The sequence below is a fragment of the Girardinichthys multiradiatus genome, chromosome 4, assembly GCF_021462225.1.
Source record: "Girardinichthys multiradiatus isolate DD_20200921_A chromosome 4, DD_fGirMul_XY1, whole genome shotgun sequence".
NCBI lineage: Eukaryota > Metazoa > Chordata > Actinopteri > Cyprinodontiformes > Goodeidae > Girardinichthys > Girardinichthys multiradiatus.
Genome location: NC_061797.1, coordinates 6,536,758 through 6,562,356, shown reverse-complemented (window position 1 = coordinate 6,562,356; position 25,599 = coordinate 6,536,758). Strand labels below are relative to the sequence as shown.

The following is a 25,599-nucleotide window of genomic DNA, read 5'->3' as shown; positions in this document are numbered from 1 at the left end:
AACAACATTCGCAAGCACTTCCTGCTAACAAAACGGGGGAGAAAATGAGCACTTAGATGGAGAACCGTTGTTAGATTCAAAAGACTCAGCACAGGGAAATACTCTGCAATCCGCCATTGTGGTCGATATCTTCATCCTCTGTGGGTTTTAAACTGGTCGGCAGCCTTTATGTTGTGCGCATGTGCATTAATTTCTACTGATTTCAGTCATACTAAGCAAAGGGCAGGGTTTCGCCGGGACGTTTTCAAACCATTACACTCTTGAACCCGTTCTCAAATTGTGCCATTTATAGAGAAAACATGCACTGTCTTCATGTAAACGAACAGTAGAAATGCAACTAACCTTTTTTTGTTTTCTAGGAAACGCTGTCGTGTAAACGGCGCCCTAATTACACCTGAAGATCACCTGACTGGCCCTGACACAGAACTGGGGAGGTTAAGGTCAACCCACCTTTATTACTTCCCTGAACCCACGTCAGGAGGTAGTCATCCACAGGTTACCATAAGTGTTGTTAAACCTCTAGAGGTGGTTGCATGTCTTTTTGCATGTAAAGCAGGTATAACTGTGATCTGATCACTCAGGTGTGAATCGTTGTTAATCTGACACTGACATCTGGATCAGCCAGAACACTTGTTAATAGTGGGTCAGAACAACGCATCCGAGTCGTGGAATTAAATGTGGAACTGTTCACTAACGTTTAATTTTAATGTAAAGCTCAGCCAACGTTTAACTTCTGCAATTAATCAAAACTGCTGCAAACAAGTTATACTGCCAAAAAACCCATTTCACACAGGAAGAAGATGAAGGAAAAAATGTTTCACCTAAAGCTACAGGCAATAATTTGCTTATATAATATTCATTTTTCCATCTTGTCTAAATGTAACAGTGCTTGGTGATTATACAGAATGTATAGATCAGACCAAAAAGCTATTAAAGCAGAAACTTTGAATAAATAAAAGTTAGTCATAAAAAACAACTTAATATTAAAGGTACTTATTTGGGGCCCTTTAGTTAGGTTTTAGCTGAAACAAGCAAACCAAGATCAGAGGAAGTGATACTGGTGGAATTTTAATTAGCAGACCAGCAGAGAAAAGAGGAAAAGGAGGGTAACAGAAAAACAGGCCGAAAGAGCTGAACAGGTAACCAAGAGATTAGATAGAAAACACACTACTAAGTTATTAAACAAAATAAATAGTTAATATATAAAAGAATTTAAGAAGAGAATAATCAGCTGAACTCTGGATGATAAAAGAATGGGATTACAGCATGGAGTTGTTAACACACAGCATACCTTCCTGTATGGATGGTGCCTGCAACATTTGTTTGTAGTAGGAGTAGTAGAGCCCACATTCTGTCCGAAAGGAGATCTCGCGCTCCACTTCCTGAAAGCAGAAGAGGCAATGTGGTGATATAAATCCAAGCTTTTTTATTCTGTGTGATGTGGAAAACAGATTTTCTGACGAGACAAGACAGAACCAAACAGGACAGAAGCAAAGTGGCTGATATGGCGGCAATCCTCAGAGGTAACAATCAGAGAGGTAACACAGCCGTCCCGGGAGAACCCCTGCCTGCCGAGCATGATTACTGTTGCAGTGCAGTGGGAGACGAGACAGAGCTGAGAACGCCCGGCACCAGAATATTACATCAATTGTTCATCTGTTATACTCAGTTTGGAAATATTTTCAATCTGTGTTTGATTAAAAGAATTCTTCTGACAACAGCAACCCTTTTCTTGATAAAATCTGTTTTATAATTCAGCAGGAGTCTGTCAAACTGTTTTTCAGCATTACCGTCCATCCAAAGAGGAAACACGCAAGAGATCTTGTAATCCAAAGCCTGTTAAAAACTAAACCATATTTCAAAGTATTATTACAATGTGGTTTCTGGTATTTTCCAGTAATAACTTCGGCTTAGAAACCATAAAAAGCCTTTAATGGGAACAGGGTAGTTTTCTGTTCAATGCATCAGCAGATAAAGTAGATAAATGAAGGAGGGAAACCCGGAATTTCAGATTAAAATGTTATTAAGTTTTAAAATCCACCATGAAATAAACAAACATTCATATGAATACTTAATATACTTTTTGTCATCATATCAGAAGATCCCACAGAAGAACTAAAGAATCCAGAGTTACCATGAACCTATTGGTCGCTTCTCTGATTAAAGATCTTTGGACCAATAAGTGCAGAAGATGTCTGCGGTCAGTGTGGTCGAAAACCAGAATTCATAAATGTCATCATGACTTCTGTCTCAAACATGAATTTCCTTGATGTTGTACTTTTCTTGTTCAAAGCACAAACATTACTACGTATCAGGGACAGAACAGGCGGTCATCAGTATCAGTGATGGGTCTGCAGTTTTATGGAAAAAAGTCAGGTTTCAAACACGAAATATGTGTAAACAGCCGTGTTTACACGCACATAGCTACAACCCTCTGCACAAGGGTTAGATGGTAATATGGTATTAAAGTATACCAGGGTATTCATTAATAGCAACATTATTGTTAAGAATACCATACAAAAGTACTGCAAATTGTGCAAAGTGAAATTTGAATTTGTATTTCCTGTTAGTTCTTCTTCTGCTGCCATTCCTGCTGTGTAGCAGTGTTGATTGTACAGTGACGCCATGTGCCAGGTAAAGGTAGCATCTCGCAGCAGCTTGTTTAATGTGAGGTTACACTCAGCCGGGTCTTTAACTGGAAACTGTCAAAATAAGGTGAGATCCTTCCGTGAATTCATGTAGAAATAATTAAATTCTCACAATTAAATCAATGAAATATACTGTAAATCAGTAAATATTCACATTCTGAAGCAGTGAAGTCTGGGTGGTCCATTCAGGTTTGAGCAACAACGATGCTGTAAGATTTAAAGTCACTGTTTAAGAGCTAAGTGTAATGGTGAGTAGGCAGGGAATGGAGCAGATGTTGAGGAATTAGGGAAGTGGGAGCAGTGACTTACAGTACAAGTCTGACAAGTGAGGGGAGGGTGCAGGACAGAGTACCGGTCAGCAGATGGCTCAAGGCTGAGGTGATGACAGCTCATCTGACGTGAAGCACGTGACTCGGGGAATCCCAAGGAAAAGATCAGCTAATGTGACAAGTAACCAAGAAGACAAGCATAGCAACAAAAACCAGACAATAAGGCTAGAATCAGGTCCATATGTGGAGAAGGATAAGAGGAACTGTTGGTTGTTTCCTCACAAAACACCAGCAAGCAAAGATTGAGATGGAGGGACACTGCAGATGATACAGAGGAGGACCCAAGCTGCAGACAAGCTGAGATTCAAACAGGTTCAACCCATGAGCCTTAAAGGACTATGGTTTCAAATTAGATATCGGATTCCAGCAGCTGTTAGTGCCCAGAAAACTGAGAGAACTTGGTCTTTGGACTCATCAAGCCTGGCTGTTCCGAGTCTCAGGCTTCCACACATCCTGGACAAAACCCTTTTACACCTAAAGGGTTTTTTCAACTCTTCCGACTCTGAAAGTTTCTTACTATGAAGACTTAAGACATTAGTGTTTCTGACCATCGAGACCTGGGACATCACTGCTCGTCTACTCCGAGGAAGGGAACTGACAACTTCAGTTTGCCTTCCACCCAAGAAATCAACTTGTTATCACCTGAAAGATTCATCTGATTTGTTGTATGATTGTATGGAAGATCCTTCGCCCCTCTAAGCCTCAACTTCAAACTCCACAGTCACAGCATTAGGGAAGGTTAGGTTGACTGATTATTTTGTATCAGTATATTATTAGTAACACATTACTAATTAAGCATATAAGATTTTAGATGAACCGTGGACAGTCAATTAGTGGTGTCACCTAACTATTTAGTTCTTCAATAGTAAGGTAAGGTAAGGTAAGGTAAGTTTATTTATATAGTAGTGAAAACATCTTGGTGCATGATCTAAGATAATTATAGGAAGTTTTTAAAGGGTTGTCTTAAGCCCAACTAGGTAAAACAACATCCTTGGGACTTAAATCCAGGTCATTGAAACTAACTTAGCCCAGTTACCAAGTGCAAGTGGTAAAATTAGGGAAATAAGCAGCTGTTGACAGTTGTGACCATTGTGATTTGGCTCACTGCAGGGCTATTCAGTCCAGCCAACTCATCAGTTGAAAAAGAGTGTGACTTCTGGATGTAGGCTGTCAGAGGCTAGACGGGTCATTCCAGACACCAGCTTAAAAAGATTCTTCAGTAATCCTGTTCAGTGTAATACTCGTCGAGTTAGAAAGACCCGGACCCTTTAGAGCTGGTTCAAGCAATCACCTCACAATTAGGGAGTAGGAGGGAAGGGTTTAGCTCATCAGACAATGAAAAACGTTTGCAGCCTGGTGAAGAGGTATGGATCTTAATCAAAAAAATAAATTGTGGTCAAAACTTTTGGAATATTCAATCAAAAGAAACTAATCTCAATCAAAAAATATTAAGTTGTGATCAAAACTTTCAGAGTTGTAACAATTTTTTTTTAATGGAATATTTTATTTTGGGGAGAAAAAAAATTGTTTGAAAAAACTTTTTTTTGATTAAAATGACTAATTTTTTCTCACGAAGAGAAAAAAGTTATTTGCAAAACAAACTTTTATTTGCGCATGTCAAAAATCTTTGGTTACGACTCTTGCTTTTTTGGTTTTGATGCTCTCTGTTTTTGGTTGAACTCAAAGAATTTTGAGTCCTGGGAACATGAACATCCTGGGCGGGGCCTAAAGACGAGCGATGTAAGACGTTTCCCTATTGGTTAGCGCTGACTAAAGCCGCAGACTCTGATCCCCCGCACCTCTGAACTTCCGCTCGCACTGCAGGGCTTGTACAGAAGAAAACTGCGGTTAAGTGAGCCGACAGTCAGAAATACGCGGTGACGTCAGCCGACACCAGCTCTCTCTTAAAGATTAGCGTAGCGCATACAAGGTGCATTACGGTAATGGAGCAGAAAGGACCAGATCCTGGCAACTGTTGAGAAAATAAGAGGAAAACAGAAAAGTAACCTACAGAGCATTTATATTAATTACATTTTTACAACTTTCACATTCATGTTTTATGTAAAATAATAAATATTTAATATTTTACTGTACAATTTTGGAGAAATACCTTGTCAAAGTACCTCAAAATGCTTAACTAGCATATGCTTTTGCCTAACTTTGAGAAATTTATTTCTCCAAATCCATGGGAGGTGACAACACAATCTCTTCAGATTTTATTAGAGGGTCATCTATATTATAACCAGAATTAGTATTTCATAATTTTACTATAGATTTCTGGAGAAATACACAACTACCCCAAGTGTAGTATAAAACAAAGGCCATGTCGGGCAGACGGCATCCCATAATCCTGTGTGTTATCCTCACCACCAGTGATACTTCCTTCCTCTCCTGTACAGTTCCCACACCACACTGTCATGCTGAGACACAGAGTGCTTTCCACCGTGGCCCTGCAGACATCTGTAAGCAGCTGAGGAGAGTGAACAGTCTGTTTTCATGTCCTGATGAAGAAGAGCTGTTGTTGTACCTTCTTCAACAGGCGAGGGACGTTTCCAGTCCAGGAGAGGTCAGAGGAGATCTGGATCCTCTTGCACTTTAAGCTGTCCAGACCACTTCCCACAGGACCTCATCGACCTCACCAAAAAGAAGCGTTTGTCGTACTGTTGGGGGTAGTTGTGTATTTCTCCAGAAACCTACAGTAAAATTATGAAATACTAATTCTGGTTATAATATAGATGACCCTCTAATACAATGTGAAGAGATTGTGTTGTCACCTCTCATGGTTTTGGAGAAATAAATTCCTGAAAGTGGGACAAATGCATATAATGGTTAAGTATTTTGAGGTACTTTGACAGGATATTTCTCCAAAACTGTACAGTAAAATATAAAATATTTATTATGTTACATAAAACATGAATGTGAAAGTTGTAAAAATGTTATTAATATAAATGTTCTGTAGGTTTCTTTCCTGTTTTCCTCTTATTTTCTCAACCGTTGCCAGGATCGGGTCCTTTCTGCTCCATTACTGTAATGCGCCTTGTATGCGCTACGCTAATCTTTAAGAGAGAGCTATTGTCGGCTGGCAGGACCGCGTATTTCTGACTGTCGGCTCACTTAACCGCAGTTTTCTTCTGTACAAGCCCTGCAGTTCGAGCGACCGCTTTAGTCAGCGCTAACCAATTGGGAAATGTCTTACATCGCTCGTCTTTAGGCCCCGCCCAGGATGTTCATGTTCCCAGGACTCAAAATTCTTTGAGTTCAACCAAAAACAGAGAGCATCAAAACCAAAAGAGCGAGAGTTGTAACCAAAGGTTTTTGACATGCGCAAATAAAAGTTTGTTTTGCAAATAACTTTTTTCTCTTCGTGAGAAAAAATGAGTCATTTTAATCAAAAAAAGTTTTCAAACTATTTTTTTTCTCCCCAAAATAAAATATTCCATTAAAAGAAAAATTGTTACAACTCTGAAAGTTTTGATCACAACTTAATATTTTTTGATTGAGATTAGTTTTTTGTTTGATTGAATAATATTGAGACAAATTTACCTCCACAAAGAGGTGAAGGATTTCACCTACACCCTGGTACATAAAACGTTTCTGCAAGGCAGACATTCACAATAAAAAAAACTTGGTCAGCATTGGTGAAGGGTAAGAAAATTGAAGAAAAAGAAGGGCAGGATGAATATTATGGAGATTTTGTGGTTCATTGAGATTGTGAAAATAAAACCACACTGTTCCTGTGCCATTTAGCACCTTTGAATCTACAGATGAAAAGGTTGCAGCCTGCTGCATCCCCTGCTCAGGCCAAATGAGGCCATAATGCTGGTAGGCAGATATCTAAAAAATCAGAAGCATGCAGAAAATCCTGGTAATGTGGCTATGTGTCTACTCGCCCCCTCCTCTCTTCTTACATAATTTTCGTTCTGAGGAAAAGAGGACAGATCATTTAACCCTGCAAGTATCCTTGAAGCATTTATACCTGTGTAACATGGATTTGTGGTGCGTCTCTGAGCTAGAAAACTGATCACTGTAAGCAGAGGGTTGCTGCTTCGGTACCAGGATGTAAATGATACAATTCTTTAGTGTTCCCACAAAACGTGGCAGAACATTTAGGGATATTTCTGAAAAATACAAGGAAGCAAGCCAAAAAAAAAAAACACAAAAAAAACCCAACCACCAGGATTTGTCTTCTCATAACACATCATAACATTATTTTCCATATGTGGGAAGAATGAGCAGATTTACTATTCAACTAGTTTTGTGATTTAATCAAATTTGCTTCTGAAATATATATCTTTGTCCAAACTAATAAAAATTTTATACCTGTGTTGTTTTCCTAAATGAAACATGTCCTGAATGTGGTTAACATCTCATAGATAAAAAAAAAACAGATACTGGTTCTGAGACTGATACAGGATAGGATAATGATAAATAAACAACTTATAATATTACTATTTAGCCCTATTGCATTCATAGTTAACATAACTTTACATTTTTCTCCCAGCCACACAATTCATACACCCAAACTCAGGTCGGTAGGCAACTTGGGGGATAAGTGCCTTGTCAACGAGAACATCTGCATGTAGCAGGGGAGGATGCCGGAATCAAACCCACAGCTTTCTCACTGCAAAATCACGACTCCTCCAAGAGCGCCACAGCTGCCCCAATGGGTCAACTAACAAGTAATAAAGAAAAGGAAGGAACTCCTGCTGGGGACTGAGATTGGACTGCTGAGAGGTGTGACAGCTTTGTATGTGCACTTTACTGACTGAACCCTTGCAACCCCTGAATGCTGCAGATTATACACAAGATTATACACAGAAGCTGATACATAATGTGCCTTGCTTATTTCACTTTCGAACCGAGCCATTTTCCAGAATTCCAGCAGGGACTCCTACCGTGAGTTGAGAGAACCAGAGCATATTCTCGTGTATGGCGTTGACATACCAGGCCTGAGTCATGGCCAGCAGCCCCGCTACAATCAGCCCTGCTGCCATGGAAACACACAGTTGCCAAGGCCACCGCAGTAGAATGCATGAACCGGAAAAAGAACTGGATCTTCCAAGCAGAGAAACTCCTTGTCTAATCCTTGCTGGCTCTGTCCTCTTGTTACTGTTGCATCTCCCTTTAGCAGATCCATGTGGTGAAATCCCCAAACTGTTCTCTGCCTGGTTCACCTTCAGTCTTCTCCGAAACTCCATTGCATGAGAAAAAGGAGATAATCTATAAATTCTTGAAACCCTTGATGTGCTCAATTCAGGTAAATAAACAGAATGCTCCTGGGTTTCCCTACAGATATGATCCAAATCCATTACAAGGATAAATACCAATGTGGTGTGTTCTTTTCTTGAAGTCGCTCCAAATGAATTAAAGAAAGGTTTTTAATCGCTTCAAGTTCTTTGCCAAAGAAAATATGCAAAAGCTCTCACAAAGGGAATGAGGAGTTAGTTTCCTTCCAAATCCTCTTTCGACTCTACCCGAGGTAAAACAAGCACTGGCTTTTCACCAGAAACTATAAGGAAAACCAATAATCCCCAGTTTATATTGAGGTCAAAGAGAATAAGCCCAGTGAACAAGTTTAGAGCAGTGAATTCCTTGTGAAAAGTTAGTTAATGTCTCTTCCCTTCATTTCTCTCTGTCCTCTTGAAGAACTTTGAATATTTTCTATCTCTGATGCGATACTTGAAGGATCCATGGATGAGTACATTCACGACTGGAACAGCCGACTCCTTCCACAAGCATAAAAATGTCCCGGCGTCTTGTTGAGATGAAAATAAAAAGCAATCTTTAAACAGTTCAACATTTAAAGAATAGGCAGGCACAAAGACTGAGCCACAGTATGTGTGTGAACAACAGGGTAGACTGTGGACAACTGCAGCAGCCAGGGGGAGGGAGAGGAAATAAAAAAAAGAATGGACTACTGGTGACCTCTTGTCTATAAAAACACACATGCATAAAGCCACAGGAAAAGATGAAACGATGGTGGGAGGGCAGGGAAACATGCTGGAACATCATTTGGAAAATGTGGGGAACGTTTGTCGGAGAATTTGTGGCTCGGGAGCTGGTGTGAAGCTATGAGCACATACTCGTAATAAACCCCACAGGGCCCTGGAGTCCACATGGACATGAGCTCAGACCTGATGAATTCAAGAGGACAAACTGAGCCAACTGAGCTCAGTGTCTGTTCAACAGCACTGGTGATAATCAGCACTCTCCAACATTATCTAAGTATCAAACTGGGTAAGGAAAGACAGATTGTTAAAAGATGTCCCCCTCTCTGTTAAACAATAGCATTGTGACATAATAGCTCCACAACAAACATTCTACCGTATACCCCTTACTACAGATCACTTTGTCCTTTCACATTATACTAGTCGATCCGCCAAGATCACAGGCTGTACTTTGAGAACATGCAGCTGGGATTGAGGAACCTTAGGGGTGGAGCTTATAAATTGCAGCGTTCACAATGTCTTCACAATAGGAAATGTGTCAGGCATTTCCCCAAATTGGGTGGACCTCGGTGTTGGTCCTCTCTTCAGACTGTTCAAAACCATCAGTTTCAAAGTTGTTGTAATGTTATTTTTTGCATCGGGTTCTGCTGATTAACGTATTTCTCAGAATAGACAGACACTGGATGATTATCCACAATAATGACATCTGTGGGCTGTGGGTCTTCACCCCCAACCACAGTTTGCAAGTTGGATGCACCCTCGTCAAACCAATGTGGTCGTCAGTGTCTTTACTGGAAAAACATTTAACAGTTTAATAGCTTGATTCAAAACTTGTACATTTTTTAATAAAGCCATTGTTTTCTCTTGAATTACTTGCCTGTTCCTTCTTGTTCCACTGTAGGGCATTTTTAATGTGTGCAAAATCTGGTTTTGCATCACCCCGTTTAAAAATGTGTGTAAATCCCTTTTAATACATGTGATCTTGATGGTATTATGTATAGCTCTAAACTCAAAACAGAAGCATTATTGCTGCCATCATATTAGTGTCAACAAGCTTTGCCCAAAGCAGAGCTATAAGACCACAACAGAACCTGCTGATTTTAATAATTATAATGTCTTTGGTCACAGCATCTATTACACAACATCTGCAAACCGGATTTACCTGAACACAGTGATGGTTGTGCTCTGAGAAGGTTTAATCTTCTCTGAAGAAGATTTAACGGAGACTTTTTTATTGCACAGTAAATTTTGTGGTGACATCTATGAATGCAGCCCTGTACAAAGCATGACAGGTTTCATAAAAGTGATCACTTGAATTTCTGGTTTTATCTGGCTTGTTTCTTTATGAAATAAATTGCTTCCAAATTCATACATTTGTTTTTATGATGTTATGCAGAAGAGAGACAGAAATACACAAACACGAGATAAAAAAAACATGCTGATTTTAAACATTTGACTTTTGTTTTTCAAGTTTGAGGGGCTAAATTTAAAGTTTCATGCCTGTAAATAATCTTTGTCAGTTAATCAAGTGATCTTCATAAAAAAAAAAACTTGCTGCTATTTTCTTTCTTAGTTACAACAGAAACATCCTGCGTGTTTGTTTTTTTTGCTCAAGTTTAAGTATTTTTAGCTCACATTTCTGAATACACTTTACCCAGGTTTAAATATCCTCAGTAATAATAACAATAAACAAAATTATTTTCAAAATGTTTCTCCTAATTTGCAAATCTTTATGACTGAATGTGACTGCTTTTTAAGCCGACTGAATTCAAACAAGTGAAACAGGAATATAGCAGGACCTCCTTTTTGTCAGCCACTGAGAACAATGGGTTAGCTAGGTTAATGTCTAATACATATGTAAAACAGCTCAAAATTAGAAAGCATATGTACAGCTGTGTCTTTTCCATGACTGAAAATTTTCATTATTCAAAAACCGATTTGATTTAGCTGGCCAAAAACCATTTCATGCGAAACAGTGAGACCCAAATGGAAGTCTTCAGCCCAGTTTCCCTGCTAAAACCCATTTGCATATGTATTAGCTTAATAAGCTTTAATGAAAATTAACTTCTTTATTCAAATTGAAACTACTCATTTATAAATTTAAAGCCATCTACTAATTTAAAATAATTGAATAGGTAAGTAGGATGAACAGGAGGTTCATCAGAGGGCAAACAGGATAGACGTGTAAAACATGTTGATTTGAAGAAGAAGAAAAAAGCAAAGTTAATTTTTGCATTTCTCAAATGAAACTGTTTCCTTAACTAGTCAGAAATATGGTGTACTAATTTATTTTTATGCACATATTTATTTTTTATTTATATTTATTTTATAAAATATGCTCAAAGGATAAACTTTTTAAAAGTTTCAGTCTTGAATTATGCTTCTGCATTTAAAAGATGGCTTCATTTTTACACATCTATGCCAGTGTCTGTATCCACCAAAACAAATGACAATTACTGTCATGAGAAAATGAGAAAACACAGAGCAGGAGTTCTCATTTCCATGTTGTTCTTCTGCCTTTGAAGCCGACTGTGAAATCAGATAATACCGCTTTGTCGAAAACAATGTTTTTCTGCAAGGCTACAAGGGCCATTAAAATGACCTCATGTTTGGCGCTGCTGCTGTACAGCACAGCACAAACTTTATGAGGAATGAAGCTTCCATTTGGTTATTTAGACAGTTCAAAAATCAGTCCTGTGCTGTGCATGGAAAAACCATCATCCCATGAAACCATGAGGTGTTTATGATGCATTTCCAAGGCATTTTAATGAGAACACAGGAAGAGGGGAGGTGTATGATTGAAACACATGATGGAGATATGTTGGTAATAGAGAAAAGCTGAACATTTTTGGTTTCTTTTAAAATAAGCTTTAATAATCTTAAAATTGAATAGTAAATACTTAAAGAACATAAAGCTAGCATTTTAAATTTCAAACTTGTGGACTTGAAGATAAATTTAAAGAGTCCAAATGTTCACTACTCTGCAGGAGCTTATTACAGGCAAAATTACATGACAAAACCTGGTGATCAGTTTTAGTGACTTTTAGAACCAGTGCTTTTTACACATGACTGTATATTTGGATAATTATAGTAGAAAATAAATGTGATATCAAAATTAAGAAAAAAAACATGACTAAACTTTTTTTGTTTTGCTTTAAGACTGACAGGCAGACAATCTTCACCCTACAAAGAGTGAGTTTAACACAGAAGCTCACACAACTCCGCGTCACACAAAGACAACTAAACATAAAGTTGCTGAAGTTGCTGACAGCTAAGGTGTTAATCCTCTAATGAGATATCCTTAACTTGCAGCAGAGCAGGTAACGTTTCCAGCACAGGTTACCATGGTCACAGACCCCGTTAGCTTTGTGAAACTGAAAATCCCAAAGTTAACCTGAGGTTATCTTGGTAAACCAGTAATCCTTCTTTGTATAACATGCCAATAGTTTGGTGGAACATCCCTGAAAGTCACTTTTAGTCTTCTTTGGGGATGCGTTTCTGCAAAGGGGACAGGATAACTCCACCGTATTGAGAGGAGGATGGATGGGGCCATGTATCAGAAGATCTTAGCCAACAACCTCCTTCCTTCATTAAGGGCATTAAAGATGGGTCGTGGCTGGGTCTTCCAGCATGACAACGACCCGAAGCACACAGCCAAGTCAACTAAGGAGTGGCTCCATAAGAAGCATCTCAAGGTCCTGGAGTGGTCTAGGCAGTCTCCAGATCTGAACCCAATTGAAAATCTTTGGAGGGAGCTCAAAGTCCGTATTGCTCAGCGACAGCCTGAAACCTGAGGGATCTGGAGAAGATCTTTACGGAGGAGTGGTCCAAAATCCCTGCTGCTGTGATAGTGTAAATCTCGTCCAGAACTACAGGAAACGTCTATCTGGAATTGCAAACAAAGGTTTTACTGTATCAAATATTAAGTTTTGTTTTTCTGATGTATCAAATAATTATGTCTTGCAATAAAATGTAAATTAATTAACTCAAAATCACACAATGTGATTTTCTGGATTTTTATTTTAGATTCCATTACTCACAGTTGAAGAGTACCTATGATAAAAAGTAAAGACTTATACATGCTTCAACAATACTTATTCTCCTTCACTGGAGAGAACATGTTTTTGATACACTGCTGATTTTGCAGGTTTTCGCACTTGCAAAGCATGTAGAAGTTGTCAAAATAAGGTGAGATCTTTCCATTTAATCCATGCAACATTTATTAACTGCTCACAATTAAAGCAATAAAAATGAAATAGGTATCTTTTGTGTAATCCATGCAACATTTATTAAAATACACAGTTAAAACAGTAGAGAGCTAAACAAGCATATTCTCATATTCTGGGACTGAGAGACTGGAGAGGCCTTTGTGGAGTCACATATTAAGTATAAACAACAAGAGTAACCAAGGAAACAATGTATAATGATTTTCTATTTTTTACAAGTATTAAATGAAATGAGTAATGTTTGAGTATCAAGTTAAAACACATATGATTGAGAACTGATAATTAAAATAAAAAACATTAAGGTTTAAAATTCTCAATCAGCTATATATGAAAGAGATATAATGTTGATCAGTTGTGATGCATGAATAAAAAGAATGACGTGATGGTTTTATAACTGTGTCTAAAAGTAAATGCAGAAAGCAGAGAGTGGAATGTGTAATACAGTGTAAAGTTTAAAACTGAGCAGATTAGGGAGAGAACTGTAGGATGACTAGGAGCTGACCGCGAGCCTTTTTGAAGGCCAACAAACAACACAAAAAGGGAGGACGAGACTACAGCCAGCTGCGTGGCTATTACTGGTATCTTCAAGTCCGAAAAACAGCACCAGAAAGTCACGGTGACCATGACTAAGTATTGAGCAACGTATTGGGCAATAGCATGTTGCGCAATAACGGAGAAGCCTACCAAAGGGCTGACCAGTGGGAGCATCTGCACTATAAAAGCAATGCCAATAAGGGAACTCTTCTTCGCAGAAGACCAGCGAACAAGATCGGATACGGAGAAAGACGCTACAGATGAAGCAGAGGACCAGAGGCACAACCCAGCTGATCGACTGCATTAAGAAGAGGATTAACCGATACAGACAGATAACAACAGATAAATCGTGGACATTCAATTATTCAATTAGTCACTTTATTTTTGGTTTTTTATTGGTGGTAAGAAGTCTTGTTGCCTGGTTCTAAGAAATTTTAGGAGGTTTTTATAGGTTGCCTTAGCCAAGTTTGTTAAAACAGCGCCCTTGGGGCTCATGCAGAGTTACTAAAATTAACCTAACCCATATACCGAGAGCCAGTTGTAAAATTAGGGAATGAGCAGCCGTTAACAGAAGTGACTGTCGAGGCGTGGATGTTTGTTGTGGGCTACTCAGTTGTCCAGACATCCAGTTGAAGAAGGGCGAGACTTTGGGACGCAGGCTGTCAGAGGTTAGGTGAGTTTTCCCAACACCAGCTTAACCAGAACTTACAGTAAAATTGCTTAGTAAGACTTTGCAGGTTTGGGGAAGTCCGGACCCGTTGGATGGAGAGCTGGATTGAGCAATCCCCTTAGACATAGGGAAGTAGGAGGGAGGGGTTAGCTCATCGGACAATGAAAAAGTCTTTAATTTTTATCATAGGTACTCCTCAACTGTGAATGATGGAATTTAAAACAAAAATCCATTCTTATAGAGCCAGGGGGAGTATTTCACTTCGGACAGCCAAGCCAGATCAAAAACTTTTATTTGGTGGTGACTGGACTTTAGCAGCACATGAAACACTTGGATATGTACCAGAGTTAGCCCTGCTGCTGCTCGCAGGAGAGCAAGTGCTGCCAACCAAACGAAAATCGCCGCTTTCAAAACCTGCAGATATCCTTCCCTGATTTTAAGGTTTTAGTGGCACCTGTGTTCATCAGCGTCGGTGACACATAGTATGGTGTGTTTTCGTCCAGCTTTTGTCAAGTTTGGCTATAGAAAATGGAGAAGCGACAACACAGGGACAGAAATTGCTTATGACGTGATCTGATAAAATGAATGACATTAACTGGATAATTGTAGGGAAACGCTGAGGAATGTAGCGACACATTGCTAAAGTTTTAGAGTGCTAAAGTTACTTTTCAGTTTTTCTTCTTTTACTTATAATTGCATTGAAAGCAAGCTATCAACAACTAAGGCGTATTGCTGCCCCCAACAGGTCAGTTGTATAAATTGCAAACTGGCCACTGTGGCTTATGCGTTGTTCAAATCTACCCGCCATTTCATAAATGTACCCACATTTGGCCGATGGCGGGTGCTAATTTCCACCCCTGGTTGTTATTCCTCTTTGTTGTTGTTTTTCTTCTTCATCTGTGTGTTGTTTGTGTTTTTTCTGTTCTGTGTTGTTTTTCTTATTTAACTTCTTTGTGTTGTTGTTCTTGTTCTTCTGTTTGATCTTATTTGTGTTGTTCTGTGTTGTCGTTTCTGTTTGTGTTGCTCCAATTTTTCTTCTTCTTGGTGTTGTTGTTTGTGTTGTTCTTGTTGTGTTGCAGCTCTTGATTTGTTGTTAATCTTATTACCTTTTTTGTTGTTTTAGCTGTTTTTATTGTTCTTTTTTAGTACCTGCTCTGTTATTCTTGTTTTACCTAAACCAAATGCAAAATCCATGGGAGACCTCAATCTACAGGATTTGTTTGTGCAGATAAACTGCATTTCATTCTTTACACACAGACCATCAGAAAAACAGCAGGAAATCTAGCCACTGTGTCACTCATCTCTCAACCTGTGCAAATACGTTTCTTTCTACATTAACTAATGTGTAACACAACTACTGCTGACTTATTCATACCAACACTTGACCAATCAGACTAGTTGCCTGCCCTACTGGTTTTCAGTTCATCATTTGACAACATTGCCACAGAGCAGTGTTGTTCTTCTCTTCACTCTAAGGGTTACAAGTATGAAAAAATGGTGGCTCTGTTCTCACAAGTGTCTTGGTAAGACCTGGTGGAGTCAGTGTGAAGCAATATGCACCATATCATGATTCATGATAGCAACTTCTTAGTGCAATATTTCAGCATTTACATGTGTGCTTTTCCAATTTTGACAAACCAGCAGGCTTCCCAGCATCTGCTTGGTTCAAAAAGCTATAACCAGACATTCATTTACAGACTGGGAGGATTTTCTGAAATCTGAGCCTCCCTTTGCTCAGACTGCAGAGTACAGACAGACAGAAAATGGGAGCGAATAGATCAGGAGGGTTACATGCAACATAAAGAACACACCTAAAAGCATGAGAGTTAAGGACGTACCTTGATGTTGGAGAACCACAGGTCATTCTCATGAAGCGTGGCCACGTAGATGGAGCACAGAAGTCCAAGGCCAACAGAAACAGACCAACCAATCGATGTCCAGATTATAGCCCCCCATGACCAATTGCCTGCAGGAACATGAAAATGTTGGGTTTTTTTTGCTGTCAGTGTTTTAGTCTTTATTTTTGGGAATGTTTTGGTTAATACTTTTCCCTGATCAAAACACTGTTTTAATGATTCAGGCTTTGATTTTTATGTAGAGTTATTTTTAAGAACTCTACTAATCTACACTACTGTTCCATAAACTTTGCAGCTTCGGGTTTTTGTGCATTAGCAATTCATATTGTTTTTTTCAGAGTACTCTCCTGAGTGATCAACTGTATTCTAACTTGATGGTAAAAATCTTTATTAGCTTTAAAAGTTTTACTTAACAATAATCCATATTTGCAGTGTTTGTGCTCCAACACAGTATAATCAGCTAACTTCCTTTCAGTATGGCATTAACACCAGTGAGGGTGTAACTGTGAATATCTAGCTAAAATCACCCGACGTGCTTGAAATCATCATTTTGTGTTGCCTCCAAAGGAAAGCAGGCAGCTACCACTATCCATCAAAAGGGCATCAAGAATAATACTCTTCCCGATCAGATCATCAAGAACACTTAAAGTTTCAGTTCCTATTGAAGAGTTAGCTACAGAGACGTTCTGCCACCAGTGCGGAGCTTGTTTACCACTGGCAGCAGAGTGCAGAACAGAAAGCCACACCTGTAGAAAAACATCCCTTAATGGGAGTGCTGATTGGAACTACTTGAGTTTCTTTTATGGCACAAGCTTTTCCGACTGAGAACATTCCCATGATGCCTCCAGTGGCCCTGGAGGATCCCTCACTCACTCACCCTGTAGGATCTTGCCTGCATGGTGATGGGTGCAACAGTTGGACTGCTGGGACTGAACTTCAGCAGCCGGAGACGCCTCCTTCCCCCTGCTGCCTTTCCTCTGACGCAGGCTCGTCATGTTGCAAAACTGTCCCCCGAACTACGGGGCATCCACGTAGATATGACGAGAGATTAATGCGCGAATGTAAACAACGCTGGGCGCCGCTGTTTGGTTTGTTTGTTCTGATCAGAGGGATGGCCGGGCCTTCTCCTCAGGATTTCCTGCTCACGCTGCAGCCGGACTGGGAAATATCAGGAACCGCTCATCGAGACCAGACTGACGGAGAACCGCATTCATTCTACCATCTTTAAACCGGAGGATTTGCTCAGCAACACGTCATCAGCAGTAAACTATCGCATGGGTGATGCGGTCAGTGACACACAGGACGCTACAAAGTAGGATGAGGCAGATTCAAGGTCCTGCTGTGCAGCTCGGACACAGCTAGCGCCTCATTACAATCATTCTGCTTTTAACACAAAGGCGCTCCCGCTGAAGACGGACGGCGGAACAGACTCCGTCTGGCACCCAGGACACAAGCGATCCGTCCCAGCCTCTCACCCTCCTCTGGGTACCAGGAGCGGCTGGTCCAGCAGCTTTCCTCTCTCCCTGTTTTATCTGCGTCCTCCTATATCATTTGCTTGTTCCAATTTCTGCCCCTTTTTTCTTCCAAACTTGCTCAATCCTACCCGGGTGTTTTAATATTTGCTGGCTGCGGCACCGTGTTTAAGGATCGGAAGTCAGTGGTTCTGGCCTTCAAAATAAAATCCCCAAAATAGCACATCTTTCTAGGTGATTTTACCATAACATCAAAACACATGAGAAACACAAGTTTAATCAAACTGAATAAATGCACTGCATTTCAATAGAGGAATGTAATACCACAAAATCTCAAAAAATACACTTAATGGTTTAGTCTTTTAAAATGGCATTTGATTTCTACTTGCCGACGTTTCCAGCTTTATTAATCAGAGAGACAAACGTCAGAAATATGGCAATACAAATTTTAGGATCAACATACAATTCATTACAACCTTTACAGGTAGACTTAACGTGGTCTTCTCTAAACCTTTGAATGCACATGTCCAACTGTTCCATGTTTCAGTACTTTTTGCACAACTTGCTGTTTGATCCATGAATCGACCAATAAATGTCCTGCTTTAATCAGAATGGGCATTTTAACAGTCCTCCTCATCATGCTGTTCACATTTTGACATCATGAGACCAAGACCACACCTAACTACTATCAACAGTACCTCACCACTGTGAGGGTTCAAACAAGATGTTCTCAGACAGAAGTGGCCACTGAGCTTAGAGTGTCATCAGCATGTTGCAACAGAGAAACTTCTTCTTGGCGGGTCGCCCTTCTAGAAGAATAGGATGCCATGCCTCAACAGACAATAAGTCTACTTGTGAACAGCATGAGAAGTCATTGTCACCCGAAAGTCAAATATCGCAAACTTTTTGTAAGTATATTTGTTCTCTTATTCCTGTTAGAAAATAACTTAACATAGACCTTCATTAAATGCACGTATTGCAGTGTTTATTACAATTAAAAAGTCAACTACAGAAAGGTGGAACATAATTACACTAGTGCTCCAACATCAGCTCCTGAAATACAGATTTTGAAATAGTTTTACACACATTTCAGTGCTGTTAGTGAGACAGTGGAACTCACTCATAGATTTGAATAAATTGGTAGGTTGTACTCTTTCTACATTTCCTTTTTCTCCTTTAGTTTTGGGAGATTCTGCTTTTCTCTGCTGCATCTTGACAAGGACATGATTCGAGTGCAGGAAACAGTGGACCTTTTTATTGATCTCCATATGTCCCAAGAGCCAGATGGGATTGAGCCAAGGAAAACAAAGGAAGATGAAGCACAAATCAATAAGCATTTTAGCTCAAAATTGAGTTAACACTTTCATTTATGTACTGTTTTAGAAGATGTGAAGATTAAAAGTCATCATCGCGACATACTTGTAAGGGAATTAACTGATTGGATCTGTCAGGCTTCAGGAATAATTGCATGCTGTGTAAAAGAGTGTGCCTTCTTTTTGATTTCTTTTGTTAATCATATTTGTCTCACTTAGATATTTCAGATCATCAAACAACTTTTATATAAATACAAAGTGCTATCCAAACCAACCTATGTGAAAACATAATCACCACCTAAATAAATGAAATTTAACTATGATTGCATAGACCCAGTATTATGACATGAATTAGGCCTGTCTTGTGATTTTACCAAATGAAAGCACATATGGCGTAAAGATAACGGGTCCGAAACATGAGCCCTGTGGTTGATCAATAGTGTAAACAAAGTAGAACCAATCAGATAACCAGCCTATCCTCTTCCCTTTTTTTTCTCTTCTGCTCTCGGTGGGGTCAGACGCCTTTCCACTCTCTCCTTGATCCTCCCCCATTTTTGCCCTGCTTCAGCTTTTTGTCTATGTTTTTCTTAGAGCTCTCAACACTCAGACTGAAATGTTAAGAGAGCAGAATCGCAAGCTGGACACAATCCTTGAACAGAATCGCAGGCCGGCTACGTTTCCCGGACTCAAAGGTGATATGATTTAATCTTGGAGAAAGTTGTAAGCTCAAGATCTACGGAAAGTACCTGAAATTTGGCTATTTGGATTTGAAATTGAGAATGCCTGTAAGACTTTGAAGGCAGGCGGAAAATCACAGCCGGCCTGAACCAAAACATTTATTGTTTGTCTAATTCAGGCGCCCCGATATGGCCTTCACAGGCTTCTTATCAAAACATTTCTCCTGGATGTTCTGTAAACACGACGCTCTGCCCCAGCAACCCCCGTCATCTGTGAACTGAACTGTATGGCCGTTTGATAAAACTTCCATCTCTTTTATTTTCAAGGACAATGGCACCTTCATCAGTGTTGACAGTCTAATTCTTTGCACACACGCTCATACTTAAATATTTGCACCCTCACGACTCCACCATGTCCTGCTAGGGATAAAATGTGAAATATGATTTTTTTTCCTTATTTTTTACCTAAATGTGGATTTCATTTCTTCTCCTTTTCATAGATTTTTAGATTTATCAGAAGGATTACCAGTGAATGGAAAATATTACTAGTTTTAAAAAAAATGTGAACAAAAGTTGTTTTTATACCAGTGACTCAGCTTCCTTAGTTAGGACTCAGTGATTGCTCAGTTAAATTTCAATGTATGCAAATGACTGTTATTATGGGACTACAACTGCATTATACCAGCGAACCCAAGGATCATTCTCTCTTAGCACAAGATGCTTTCCCTTACATAGAGGACTTAATGATATAATTACCTCTTTAGAAAGATTGGTTTAGAACCAGCTCTTACCAGTAAAACTCAAAGGATTATTAATGTTATCTACCTTCTGTGTTTATTTTCTTTGTGATTGTATTGTAATTGTTCTTCCTCATGTACAGCGCTTTGAATGTCTTGTTGCTGAAAAGCGCTCATTAAATAAACTTACCTTACCTTACCTCAACTCCTGCACCCCATGTTCAAGCTTCTGTAATAGAATATCATCAAGAAAAATGAGAATAAAAACAAACAAAATGTTCATGAAGAAAAACAGACTGTCTTGTATTAAAATAAGACAACTTTAAGGGATGAATAGAAACACTCAATAAATTGCATTGTTCTTATGTGGCTAAAAGGTTTTGCGGAGCAAGGCTGCTGAATGGTGAGTTTATAGTTTTATCAAATGTGGGTTTTTCTGCAAGAACTGCCTCGTTTTGCACAATTTAACCCTGACCAGATACAAAGTTCACATCTCCTCTCTGAGTTCAGTTGTCTGACTCCCTTGGATACAGAATATTTTCATTCAGACACTGGGTGTTGCTAATGGAATGTTCAACAATTCAGTACTTCATAACTTCTTCTCTCAGAAAGGATGTCACATCTGTGTGAGTGAACAAGTGTGATATAAATTGTTCTGAAATGCACCTTATATTAATTTCCATCATTATTAAGCTATCACTAGGTCACTGGGAAATAATATTTTCAAGATGCTCCTCTTTTTACTTGTTCCTTCTTCCAAGGCCCCATCTGTAATTTACAAACCACCTTTATATCTCACTCCCTGAAATGGTAGTCATTACACTCCAAACCCCTGCTGCTGCTGCTGACCTGCTGGCTCACCTTGGTGATGAAATGACGTGAAGAACTGATATTGGACTTATTATATAGGATATTATGGCACTGTTATTGGGCTTTCCTCCTGCAGCTTCATTTATCAGTGGAGAGGAAAGCTTTCTTTGGACTGAAAAAGAAGCTGTTGCTATTATGGGTGTTAACCAAGCAAAAACCTGACTGCAGAAAAACAGAAATATATTTTAAATAGCAAGAAATTATAGTGATTAGTGTTCCTACAAAGGAACTGTTGTACTTGTTTGGAGTTTTGTAGTTCTAAATTCAAAGCTTGTCATTTCTGACCCCTGGTACAATATAGTGTAGAACCAATTCAAACAGGAAAATACATACTAATATCTGGGTTTGGGGCATGGTGGTGGCACAGGGGTGAAAACATGCAACCCATATTCAGAGGCTTCTGTTCTTGATGCAGCTGTAGCAGGTTTGACTCCCAGCCAAGGTGACCTTTGCTGCATGTCTTCCCCCTCTCTCCACCCCATTCTTGTCAGCTTAGTGTTGAAAAAATAAAAGCCCCTAGAGCTGCAAAAACAGTTGGTAGCTCTGTTGCCTTGCTCAAGTTCTTCCCCAGCTGCACTGTATTCTCCTTATTAGTCACACCTGGTGCTCAGTCACCTTCCCAGTGTTTTAAAGCCCATCAGTTTCCTTTCCTTTCTGCCAGATTCTTCCATTTTCTGTTGTACCTTGTCATTCATGTTCTTTCTCTGTTCTCAAGTTGCTTCGTTCTTTCCAGGCTGATGTTCTCCTTTTCGCCTCATGCCTGTTCCTTGGCTCTTTTTGATCCTTTTCCAATAAACATTCACCTTTGGCTTTAACTCTGCTATCTCACTGAATTTGGGTCCTCCCATTTACAAAAACAATGACACAGCTCCTTGTAAAAATTTGCATATCAGTTATCTTTCCTGAAAAAGTGAAGGATGTTTATCACCATTTATTTATTAAATCTATTTACACTTCTTTTCCACCTAGACTGGTGCATACAGGGTTATCAGACTTCCAAGGTTAAGTGAATGATTCATAGAATGCTACCCAGCTATGTATCACATCTAGTTCCCCTCATCATGTGTTTGTGGCAAGTGGCAGCATGGTAAAGTGATGAGTGCAGTACCATATCAACTGTGTTTTTAATAAAAAATATATCTTCTACCTCATTTCTGATTATATTGCACCAGTATAATGCATGTTAGGACCACATTCATTTTATGTGGTGGATGTAAAGTCTGAACACCAGTAAAATGAACGGACTTTTTAAAATTCCAAAGTGAAATAAATTTTATTCAAAGTTCTGTAACATCTTCAACTATAAAATTATAGCTTTTTAGCCAGATTTAGAGCAGCGTGAAATATAAAGCTACTGGTTTACTCAAAATGACAAATATAAACTGAAGCAAACACAGCAGCATCTGGATGCACTTTTCTGATGACAAAAACAATAATGCAAAGTGAAATTATGGTGGTGGTGGTGTAGGGGTTAAGCGTGCAACCATGTGCTGAGGCTATAGTCCTCGATGCGGCTGTCCTGGACCTGGCAACCTTTGCCAAATGTCTCCTCCTCTCTTTGCCCTCTTTCCTGTCTACCTACTGTTGACAAAATAAACGCCTCTAGTGCTGCAAACAAATATAAATAAATTTAAAAAAAAGCTTTATATAACTCTGCATCAACAAATAAATGACAATTTCTGTGCTCATCATGTAGCAACTTGAACTTACAGCACCACCCACCAATGATAGACCCACATGCATTATAAAGTAATTAAAAAGTAACTAAATGTAATTACTTACATTACTTTGTAAAAGTAATTGACAAAGTAACACTACTAATACTTTCTTCATGGGGTTACTTATAATTGTTACCAGTATGATTATGGTGACTCCGATTGTCAATGGTTATTATAACAAAAGGGTACAATTATCTGACAATCAGCTGACTCTCGTTAGCATCATGTATTTAATTTTACCTTTGATGACACCTTATTTAACACTGAGTGTGTCAGTCCTGAACAGTGACACAATGAGCAGTATTGACACTAGACAACAAAATAGTATCATCAGCATAGAGGTTAATATTACAGCTAGTTTTCACAAATACTACGATGTAAAAAATCCAAAAATTGGAAGGTGAATGGTTTTACAAGGTGGTAGCAAGGTCATTTATTGTGTATTAAGAATACAGTCAGCTCTTTATTATGTATGACAGGATATGTCAGAAGGATGAACAAAGCATATTCAGGTGATAGTGCTTCATAATACTGGTTGCTGGGTTGTGATGGCAGCTGTGGCAGTGCATTCATGTTGTGTTGTCTATGCTCACCAGTAGGGGTGGGCAATATGGACCAAAAAAATATCTTGATAATTAAAAAAAAAAATTCCGATAACGATAATCTGACGATATCCTTGTTCTTTCTTTCTATTTTTTAACAAAAATTGCTGTCAAACCCTATTTGCCTACCAGGAAATCTATGGATAAACACGGTGTTTCAGAACAAAAGCTCTTTATTTTTCAAGTGCTTCATACATATTCTGCAAAACATGCACACAAATATATTATGGCCTTCTGCAAAACATTACCCAACAATGGCCATATTTGACAATGACTAACTTCAAGTTATGTCCTGGCTGCACATAAATCACAAGGGAATATACCAAATAAGGTTTTCTCAATAGTATCTTAAGCTTTTGTACAAAAATAAATAAATAAATGTAAACAAATATAATTAAATTAAGACGGCATCAAAATATAAAGCAAATTAAATACTTTAAATCAAATAAACAATACCATGTCACTGGCACACAAATTTAGCTAGAACTCTGGAGAAAGAAATGCAGCCCAACTGTTAACAAGTGCAGGTTATTTACTTAAGGTTATGAGCCAAAAACACCAGTTTGTCCACGGCACCAGGCTTCGGAGAAGCCCTGTGGCAGGTTACAACATTTCCACCTGTGCTGAAAGCCCTCTCTGACGTGCTACTTGAGGCGGGTATGCATAGATATTTTCTGGCCAGTTTCGCCAGCTTGGGGAAATTCACCTCTTGTGATTCCCACCACTCAAGAGGATTGACATCACTGTCCACCTCAGGGATCATTAGGTAGCTCTCGAGTTCATTTTCAATGGCAGTGGCTAGTGATTCCCCTCCTCTTATGTGTTGGTTTTTTAAGTAACATCCAAACTATTTTTTGGCCTTTTTGGGTGGCTCCCTGGTGTCATCACCCCTTGCTACATCCTCTGCTGTGGTGTCCTGAGCTGTTGAGGTTGAGGGGCCTGGGGAAACGCGGTCTTCCTCTGTTTCAATGGCTAGCACCTCAGTGGTTATTTTTGATGAAATTGCTTCAACCTGGTCATCATCATTGTAACGGTTTTTGTAGCAGGGGTCAAGTGTAGATGCCAAACTTAAGAGGTCAATGTCATCTTTGTATTTTGCGTTCAGGTAGCCCAGAATGGTTTCTTTGATTGTTTTGGTCAGGTCTGTGTCCTCAGACTTAACTGCCAGGACCTCGGTGTTGAACAATGACAGGACAGGTTTGAGGTAGGACACTGTGACAATTTTCTCACCTGAAAGTGCATTGGTAAACTCTAACAGAGGACCAAGGGCTTTGCTTCCAGCACCTCAAGATCCTGCCAGGTTGGATTGAGATGACGGCGCTTTTTGTCTGCCACCAGCACATGACGGATGGCCTTCTCTTGTTCAATAAATCGCTCAATCAAGCGCTGTCTGGAGCCCCATCTTGTGGGTGATTCAGTGATACGTTTGTGGGCAGGAAGCTCCAGTTGTTCTTGAGCATCACTCAAGGCTTTCTTCATTTTCCAGCTGTTGGAGAAAGCTGCTACCACCTTCTTACAAACTCCAATGGCACAGTCCACTCTTGGATCACGCATGCTTCTGTCAGGAAAAAAAAATGCATGTAAAAACACGCTGCATATTAATAGGCTAACAACAGCCACAACTACTACTACCACAAATAATATAAATAGTGATGATAATGTTAATAATGATAGTAAACAATGTGTAAAAAAACCCTCTTATTTTACATACACACACATACATACATACATACGTACACACACACACACACACACACATATATATATATATATATGAATGATAGAGATCATGTGTTTGTTGTACAAAAATAACTATGTCGGTAACTTTATTTAACATTCATATATTTTAGATTCATTGCACACTAACTGAAATATTTCAGGTCTTTCATTGTCTTAATACGGATGATTTTAGCATACAGCTCATGAAAACCCAAAATTCCTATCTCACAAAATTAGCATATCATTAAAAGGGTCTCTAAACGAGCTATGAACCTAATCA

General features: G+C 39.1%; 1 protein-coding gene across 2 annotated transcripts in view; it reads right to left on the bottom strand.

Moving 5' to 3' along the window:
- The window catches only part of dpy19l3 (dpy-19 like C-mannosyltransferase 3), an 82,719-nt gene extending 63,849 nt beyond the window's left edge, over positions 1 to 18,870 (bottom strand). Inside the window, exons 1-3 of one of the 2 annotated variants that reach the window (XM_047362840.1) lie at positions 17,089 to 18,870; positions 16,194 to 16,321; positions 1,292 to 1,382 (exon numbers count right to left, since the gene is read on the bottom strand). In XM_047362840.1, the coding sequence (XP_047218796.1) occupies positions 1,292 to 1,382; positions 16,194 to 16,321; positions 17,089 to 17,206 (337 nt within the window). In that variant the 5' untranslated portion in view covers positions 17,207 to 18,870. Of the gene's footprint in view, positions 1 to 1,291; positions 1,383 to 7,872; positions 8,742 to 16,193; positions 16,322 to 17,088 lie in introns of those variants that run through there. The other variant, XM_047362839.1, reaches the window with a different exon arrangement.
- Between the last annotated feature and the right edge of the window lie 6,729 nt (positions 18,871 to 25,599).